The 9,358-nt window shown below is 36.2% G+C and overlaps 1 protein-coding gene across 2 annotated transcripts; it reads left to right on the forward strand.

The window, feature by feature from the left end:
* Positions 1 to 1,751: 1,751 nt before the first annotated feature.
* LOC113275361 (protein TIFY 6B-like) lies at positions 1,752 to 5,693 on the forward strand. Of its 2 annotated transcripts, none has more exons than XM_026524843.1 (7): positions 1,752 to 2,041; positions 3,280 to 3,482; positions 3,600 to 3,889; positions 4,168 to 4,258; positions 4,343 to 4,706; positions 4,841 to 4,898; positions 5,240 to 5,693. In XM_026524843.1, the coding sequence occupies exons 1-7, from the start codon at positions 1,960 to 1,962 to the stop codon at positions 5,439 to 5,441; spliced, it is 1,290 nt and encodes a 429-aa protein (XP_026380628.1). In that variant the 5' UTR covers positions 1,752 to 1,959; the 3' UTR covers positions 5,442 to 5,693. The 2 variants fall into 2 exon arrangements, with proteins under 2 accessions (XP_026380628.1, XP_026380629.1); XM_026524844.1 differs by lacking the exon at positions 1,752 to 2,041 and adding an exon at positions 2,682 to 3,070.
* Positions 5,694 to 9,358: the final 3,665 nt, after the last annotated feature.

The raw sequence follows: 9,358 nt of genomic DNA on the forward strand, positions 1-9,358 counted from the left end.
ATTGAAACTACATTAATTAATTTTTGAACTCTAACATAATACTATCTCCGTTTATAAAAAAAAATACTTATCATTTTTGATTTCAGCCTAAAAATAAATCAATTAAAAAAATGATAATTTCTCTTTTTTAAATACAAAGGGAGTATAACTCTGTGATCCCAATTAGGCTTATAAAACTAAAATTTTAAATCCCTTTCTCAAAAGAAAAAAAAACAACCTTTGAACTGCGTTGCTCAGATTTGGTCATTCTGGACCAGATCTGAGCAAGAATTTTTTTTTCTTTCAAAGTTTTTGGTAGTAGGTAATGAATAAGATGTTTTTACATAGTTTCTTGTGTCTTTTGACATATTTTTCGCCGTTTTTGGGCGATTTTTCTTCGTCGTTGTGGGGCGAATTCTTCAAATTTTAATGGATGGTTCGTGGCTTGCTTATCTCGATTCAAAAACATTGACGGTTCATCACTACATCGCTTTCAATCGACATTTGTGTTTGTGTGGATCGACAAATTCATGGGCAAATTACTCCTTTGTTTTAGGAGAATCTCTTATCGAAGAAGACTACAATCTAATTAAATGGTTGGAAATCATTTCGGGGTACTCCATCATCTCTCCCATATACATAAGAAGAAATTGGATATCTTTGCAGTTTATTGCTCTTTCTCTTCGCGATCTACTTGTAATTGATGTCCTTATTTGTATTACGATCTTGATTATCTTTTATTTTAATGTTTTTGTTATTTTTGTAAGCGAACATGTGATCACTGTTTTGATTTGAATGAACTGAAATATGTTGATTGTCAAAAATAAAATAAAATAAATAGCTTGTTAAACTAATAATTTTGATTAATTAATAAATTTTGTTGGTCCCAAACGTATTAGTTTATTGTGTTTCAACTGTAATTCCGTCGGCAATACTGGATATCCCGAAGAAAAACTCAACTACAACATTTTTTCTTTTTTTTTAAAGCATGCATATATTATAAAAGCAATTAAACTGTTATTACACGAGGGAATGTGATTCCCCTAGAATCGCTTAATAGAATATGGTTAAGAAAACCCGGGTTCGTCCGGTCCCATATTGATGTTGAGTAAACTACCGCATGCATATATTCAACTACACACTTGATTTTGCTATTTCTAAGTTTTTTTACTACTTCACTATAATTTGATTATTTGATCGGGAAATCAATTAAAAGATTCGGCAATCATATCACATCTAACATTGTCTTCACCAAAACTGCATCCCCCTATCACCAGACGAAAATAAACATCGTGGAAGGGGTGAGGTGAACCAAATCCTTCTGGTCACTTTCAACAGTGGAAGTGGATCTACAAAAAAATTTCACATGCTTTGAGGAGTGGGCCGCACGATGACCATTTTTCTTAATTAACTAAATATTTAGTTTAGTGTAAGACAACTACAAAAAATAATTAATAAAAAAATGAGAAATGTGAAAGCACGCATTGGGAGGTACAATTACTTGAAAAGGACCTGGTTATATAATAATTCCCATAAAAATAAGCGGATAAGATTTTCAACGAGAAACAACAGTTTTACCCGGCGATTAATCGGTTAAACACACGTAACGAGGTAAATGTGTCTGCAATTATACAACGTGTCCTCGTTAGGTGCAGAAAAAGTTAATTAGTCACGCACGTGGTTAGTGACCGGACAATCAACCGCTTTAACCGGTAAACTCATTGATTCGTAATATAAACGGTCCTGATTTAATTTTAGCGATCGTCACTCAAACAAAAAAAAACCAAATAAGGTCTCTGTTCATTACGGCGGTATCCAGTTTGAGTTTCAGACAGAAATAGAGAAAAAAAAAAGGAAAAACGAAATTTCTCTTAATCTTTTTGAAATTCTGAGAGAAATTGTAAATTCTGTTCAAGGAAATTTGTATTGTAGGATCTAAATCTGTAGCTGTAGATACTCGCACGGTGGATTTTTTAAGAAATGGAGAGAGATTTTTTAGGTATGAAGTCCAAGGAGACAATCACAATTGCAGATGATGATGCTAAAGATAATAATACTAATGGTAATTTTTTTTGTTTATCTTTTCTGTATCTGTTTCTGGAATTTAGCTTTTGGAGCTCTGTTTGGTTTGATTTTGTTCTTGACTTGAACAATCTGAGAATTTGATTCTTACTGTTTTTTTCACCTGTTCTTGAAGCTGAAACTCAACTGTTTGCTTTTTTGACAGGCCCGGCCCTGTAAACTGAAACTCAAATTTGATATGTTGTGTTTTTGTCAGTTAAAAATTTAGTATCTGAATCACGAGCTTGATATGGTAGTGGTATTTGTTGATACAGTTTGCCGCCTGTTGTTTTTTCCAAAATGCTAGACCTAGACTAGAGTTAAGGCTGTTAGGGTTTGGATTTAAGAGATTTTAAGTCTCTGGGTTTATTTCAGAACTTATTTTCTTCCCTTCCGAACTTTTTTTTTTCTTCTTTTTTTCAATTTTTTTTGTTTTGAGCTAATAATTTCTACTATCAACTTCAAAATTTTACCTTTTAATCATTATTATATTTTTGAGTTAGCTTATTTTATCTTCTACCTAAAGCATTAGGCCACATGGTGATGAGTTAAAAGGGGAATCTTGATACAGTATTGTATTCTTGTGAGCTAATACTTTATTAAACATGTGCTTGGAGTTTTTCTTTAATGAATGTGTGTTATTTTAAATGTTAAGTAAACTTTGCACAGAGGAGAAATGCATTAATTATACATAAACTCTGTTCATTAATTGCTCAAGAATCAAAATCTCGTGATTTATTTATACTATTTGTGTTCTTGAGTCTGAATTGTGCTGATTACTTAAATAAGTAATAGTACTTACTCCCCACTTGGATGCTTGTATAGGACAGATACAGAATTACTTTAAGTTATATAATTTGTCCCTTCGATGAAGGAAGTTGAATAGCAGTAGCTCTCTAGGTTTTAAAAGCTGTTTTAGACTTTCACTTGAGTTCATCTTCAGATGTAAAGAAGAGTATTCACATTGAGTTTCATTCTTAGTTCCAAAATTTGAGTTTGTGTTGGGTATTTCGTCTCAGTTAATAACAAGGTTAGTATTTTAATTTGTTTCTTTTGTTTTCGTATTTGTTTTGGTTATTTTAACAAAACCCATCTTGCTGTTGATTTGGTTGAAGTTTTGTGTGATTGTCTGATGATAATTTGTGATATGCTACCGGTTTTGTTCAAATTAATGATGTGAATAGAAGATTTGTAAGATATTTAAAACTGATGAATGTTTTTACTCCTTTGACTTTGCAGTATTCATGAGAGGATCTCCTATGCAGTGGCCCTTCGCCAACAAGGGTTCACCTACCTTGCCTCAGTTCACGAACTTCAGAAATACTCAAGAAGAGAGGCCCCAAAAAATTGTTAATGATCCCCTTGGATCATCTACTTTTATGCCTATGTCGACTTCAGATGCTTTTGATGCAAACCAAAAAGCTTATGCTAACGCAGTACAGGTATGTTTCAATCACTTCGGTGGATCTTGCATGTGTTATTTCTAGTAGATCTTTATAGGAAGGTAGATTCTTATTCTATCAACTCATCTTTAGTTTCATTTTCTATCTACTTTTCAGAAAAACTTTAACCTCGACAGACAAGGGGGCAACCATTATGCAGTAACATCATATCCATCGCAACACGTTGATCCGTATTCAACTCACCGTTCTAATGAAATTAGAACCTTTTCTGTTTCTAATCACGCGATTGCAGTTGCTATGAGCAATCCTTACTTCAAGAGCCAAGTTTCAACAGCTGGGCATCCTTTGGCTACTTCAAATCTTAAGCAACAACCCCTCGGAGGAATTCCAGTTATGTCTCCCCATCATGTCACTGCTGCTTCCATCGCCGGTGCCCCTGATCAGAGGTATACTAGATAAAAACTTCAATAGGATCTCAAGTAGGGTTAGGATCCAACATGTTACTTCTACACCATGTTAATTGCTCCACAGAATCAGTTGAGGGATTTTTGGTGTGCTTACGTCTTATGAAATGATCAACATAGTGATGATATCTACTATACTGAGACAGGGGCAGAGTCTGAATTAAAAAAATCAACCCATAGATTATCGTCAAAGTTCCATATGGTTGTGTAGTATTATTTTAATGTTTAGAATGGTGAACTGAAATTGTTTTATTGTGTAGGAACATGTCTAGGCCTGCTGCTGCACCTGCGCAGTTGACCATCTTCTATGGGGGTTCAGTGAATGTGTATGATGATGTGTCTCCTGAGAAGGTAACTTGCTTTCTCGAACTCTTGCCTGCTCTCCCCTGATAATGTTCAGTGGTTTGATTAGTTGAGATTTTTATCTCTACTCAGGCTCAAGCTATTATGTTCTTGGCTGGAAATGGGGATTCGACGACTCCTAATGTAGCAACTCCCAGAGCTCAATCGCAGCCTCCAACCCCAAAGGGCGCTGATGTTTTTCGAGGGAACCATTCCCATTCAACACCAGCTGATGTTTTTCGAGGGAACCATTCCCATTCAACACCACCTTGTTCAGGTCTATCAAGCCCTCTATCTGTTACTTCACAACCCGGTTCTCAGTCTGTAAGTGGATGTAGTGGCGCCGACGAATTGATGGCTGCAAAATCTGTAGTAACTATGGCGACTCCGATAAGCCAGGCAGAACCTTCTAAAGCATCATCTTCAGATGGATCTGCTGGAAATTTAAGACCTGCAGGTATTGTCCCTTGTGCTATTTTATACAGTGTTTGATCGAGTACTCTAAATTGTTCACCAGGATTATCTGTTTCCTTTAGTACTCTTAGGCTCAGCAACCATAGTGATCATAACAAAAAATGTTTCTCTCTGCAGCTGTGCCTCAGGCTCGTAAAGCGTCATTGGCCCGGTTTCTGGAGAAGCGCAAAGACAGGTAACCTCCTACTCGAGGGTTTCTGTTTGTATATTCAGAATTGCATTTGCTGGTTGGAGAGTTGCCTGACTTGGAACTGTATATGTACGGACATATGCTTATTTAAACTGGTGGCTGCAATATATGTCACACCAAGCTTGCGGGATTTTCACAAAAGCCTAACTCTGCAAAAAAAAAAAAAAAAGAGAAAAGAAAAGAAAATTTGCAAGCTAATGGGATCTGGTTAAGACATACTATCCTGGTTAATTTGTAACACAACAAAAAACATTAAAACAGTTCTACTATGACATGATAAACTGTTCCTCCTTTTTGATGTCAACTTCATCTATTATTTGCTGCAGGGTGATTACTGCAGCACCTTACAGCACCAACATGAGCAAGATGTCCCTTGAAAGCAGCAATAGCCAAGGTTCCAATGGTGGTGCAGTAAATCCTGGTGCAGCCTCTTTTCTAAACAACACGAACAACAAAGAACCGTCATGGAATATGGTGAAGGCCAAGATTGAAAGATTAGATGAAGGAGGTTTACAGACCAGAAGTTGAGATGTAAACAAGAGAACAAGTGAAGAACACATTCTTTTGTTTTTAAAAAATTTTAGTCTCAGTTTTCTATCCAAGTCGGGCCTCCACTGTCTCATTTTTTTTTTCTTATATTTTTTATTTTTCATTACGCTTCTATTTTGTCCTACGTCTGTGATCGGAGCATTTTCATCCGATAACACTTGGTAACAATTTAGTGTTATCAATTTAACTTAATACAGGTAAGCGTATATAATAATTTCTTCTTCTTTCTTCCGTTGGTTTTTTCAGCATATACTGTCATGGCTTTCAACCATGATCTATGTTTCTTTCCGAAAGGATAATAGGACGAGTCCAAAATTCTGAGAATGGATGAATGTGGTTCATGTTATTTTTGCTGGACTAAAGCAAGTCGGATTCTAGTTGAAAAAGTAGAGATGGAATCTATTTATCTTTCCAGTGATAATGACAGAGATTAGGTGACCTTTGTGATTGGTTTTTGCATTTTGCGAGTGGCCACAGAAAAAACGTGGTACGAAGCGGATAAAGGGAATAGATGTCCAAAGGGACGCTAGTGGTTTGGCAGCAATGCCTTGTCACAAGTTATTTTTTTGTTTTGGATTCCTCTTTTTTTGTCACAAGTTCTTTTGCTTTGGAATAGATGTACTTACTTGTGGCTTACTTGTGGAACTTCTTGGATTTGTTTTCAGCTTGCCGGTGGTAAAAGAAAGAAAAAAAGTGAATCGCATTATAATATCAGACAAAGAAAAGAAAATGAAAATAAAATGGCAGTGCCAGGCCCTATCACCCACATCTAACACGTGAACGAAGGTACACGAACATAATAAACAAATGCTCTTGTATTGTATGTGCCACCAAAAAACATGAGAGTACTATTAGACGGACTATCTTATACAGTTTGGTCGGGAACAAAATTCTTCCTCTGCTTTTAACTTTTAACAAGTTTCTTCTTCATCATTTGGTGGTAAGACTCATTTGGTACTTGAGATTTGTTGCCGTTGTTGTTCTTTCTAAGAATTGCCAGCCAGTGTGTATTTGTGATGGTGTAGAGATCTCATCAAGATTCCCCTTCTTTACGACAGATCTAAGTCGAGCTAAATGACACTATAAGCGTTGGATGGATTCCATGATTCATTTTCGTTGTTTTGTGAGTATCATTTATGGAGTTCGAGTTCTACTACTCTTTCCATTAAATAATACAGCAGCAGCACCCACCACCATCACGGTGGTGTATATTGTTTATCTTTTCGATTTGAAAGGGTTATCTTGTTGTTGTTAATGCCGTGGTGAGGTGAGGTCCATCCGTATTTTGTCCACGACACTTATTTTGTAGTCATGTTTCTTGGGTCTCTTGGCCAATCTGTATTAAATATTCATGAAAGGTTGCCACAGCCCACAAGTTTCTTAGCCAGACTGCATTTAAATACATAAAGGTAAGCAGTTATTGCCACGAGTAGTTCATTTATAAATACAGAATACAGGTGGTTGTATTATCGCCATGAGTGGAGTAGAGGTGTAGAGGAATTACACATGTTAACTAGGTCCCGCTAGTAGGATGTGCATATCCACATTCAAGAATATAGTGCATTACATATTGTAAAGAAAAACAATCCATGATGATTAATTGCAGAAGACAAAGTATTAAGGATGATGTCCAGATGCCCATTATTTTATTTTATTTTATTTTATTTTTGAGAGCAAAAGGGATCAATTAAACACAGAGCTTTCTAAGGTTACATAGAGAGCGAGGTTTAGCTCATTGTTACCGATAATTGCCTCCAATTAAGGATTAAGGTATTCAAAGAATGATCTTCGAACAATTTTGAATTAAAGTCCAATTATAAAGAGTACATTCGATGATTGCTAATGTTTCTCGGATACCCCCTGTAAGGATGATTGCTATGTTCATTCTACACATAACACCAAATTGCAAAAGGTAAGATGCTCCATAGTTGCCGCATGAAACACCTACTTTTCTTTCTTAGCCATTTCCCGAACGTTTTTCTTAACCGTTTTCGAGAAAACCCACTAATAATTGAAACTGTCAAGAAAGTAATGTCATAGTTTCCATGTTTCGACACAATATATAAATAAATGACTTTGAGTTTCCTGAGTAGCAGAACAGAAAAGACATTGACTTGACTGCACACGTCCAACTCTCTGCAGCATATCAAGAGTTGGAGCTCCATCATCGCAGATAGTCCAAACAAGAAATGATACTTTCAAGGAAACATTTGGATTCTAAACTTGTTTGTGTGGAAAAGTAATAAGACCATCGACATCTAGAGCCTCATAGCAATTAACAACTGTAAAGTCAGGTCCATAAACCCATTTTCTGCTGTCTTTCGGTGTGTCTTGAGAGACAGCATATCTCCTAGAGCATGAATCATATCAGCCACATCATGCACTTCCTATTCATTCAAACCTCTTTTAAAAGTTGAGACTTCACTCTCCATTCTCAGTCATGACTTTATTGATAGTAGCAATTTTAGATCTTGATTCTTGGATATCTATCCTTAGAAATATCATTACCAACCCATTATCTGACCAAAGATTAATTCTATTGGGGTTTTGTTCCGTATACAAAACCATATGGCTGAAATTGGACTTTAGGTGACAGTTTTTGAAGCAGGATCAGTGATCTAATGCTGTCAAAACCGTGGCTGAAGGGCAGTTTCGGGTTTGGAATTTATACAAGGTTTACTTGGATCAGGAAACTTGTATGACGTTTTGGAGGAGTGTTTTCCAAGTTTAGGATTTCCTAATTAAGGTGTGAGTCTATTTTTAGGAGTTCTAAGACTTGGGGAGCAAGGATTTGTCTACTATATAAGAGGGATTATATTGTGAGTAGAAATACATTCTCTTGGAGAATCCTCTCTTTATGAGAGTGTTCGGGTCATAACCGTTTTATCCTACAATGGTTGGTGATGGGGCAAAATCTATGTGAGAATAGTGACTTGTGGTGAGAACGAGCATGGGAGAAATCTAGGGTTTCTAGGGTTCATATGGGATGAAAATGCGAAGGTCTAACAACCACACCCAATAATTCGTTTGGCAATCTGAGAGGACTTACTCCAATACACTTTCTACAGAATCAACTAGACAGTCAGACTCAATCTAGAGCAAAGTATATCAAAGAGTTTAATATCTCTAACTCTTAATTCAATCCGCAATCAGCAAATAGAAATCTGCGAGCCCGATTGAGTATAAGATGAGTTAATTGAACGGCACCAAAGACCAATGTTCAAGTGTCAATCAAAGTAAATCAACAACCAAAGGTTGGATATTCTAATTGATTGATCTTAATGCACAACCCGTGATATTTCAATTATATAACAAAATATAATGCGGAAAAGAAATAAACAGACACCAGAATTTTGTTAAGGAGGAAACCGCAAATGCAGAAAAACCCCGGGACCTAGTCCAGATTGAACATCACATTGTATTGAACCGCTACAGACTCTAGCCTACTACCAATTAACTTCGGACTAGACTGTAGTTGAACCTTAATCAATCTCACACTGATTCAAGGTACAGTTGCGTTCCTTGCGTCTCTGATCCCAGCAGGATACTACACACTTGATTCCCTTAGTTGATCTCACCCACAACCAAAAGTTGGTACGACCCAAAGTCGAAGACTTGATAAACAAATTTGTCTCACACAGAAAAGTCTATAGATTGAATAAATCTGTCTCCCACAGAAATACCCAAGAGATTTTGTTCCGTCTTTTGATAATCAAGGTGAACATGAACCAATTGATAAACCGGTCTTATATTCCCGAAGAACAACCTAGTATTATCAATCACCTCACAATAATATTAATCGACTAGCGAAACAAGATATTGTGGAATCACAAACGATGAGACGAAGATGTTTGTGATTACTTTTATCTTACCTATCGGAGAAATTAATCTCGAGT

Source organism: Papaver somniferum, chromosome 4 (assembly GCF_003573695.1).
Source record: "Papaver somniferum cultivar HN1 chromosome 4, ASM357369v1, whole genome shotgun sequence".
NCBI classification, from domain to species: domain Eukaryota; kingdom Viridiplantae; phylum Streptophyta; class Magnoliopsida; order Ranunculales; family Papaveraceae; genus Papaver; species Papaver somniferum.

Excerpts from the sequence above, each read along its gene's own strand:
- LOC113275361 (XM_026524843.1), top strand. The coding sequence starts at position 1,960 with ATGGAGAGAGATTTTTTAGGTATGAAGTCCAAGGAGACAATCACAATT. Across the intron at positions 4,259-4,342 it reads ATGATGTGTCTCCTGAGAAG|GCTCAAGCTATTATGTTCTT; the intron begins GTAACTTGCTTT and ends ATCTCTACTCAG. Across the intron at positions 4,707-4,840 it reads TGGAAATTTAAGACCTGCAG|CTGTGCCTCAGGCTCGTAAA; the intron begins GTATTGTCCCTT and ends TTCTCTCTGCAG.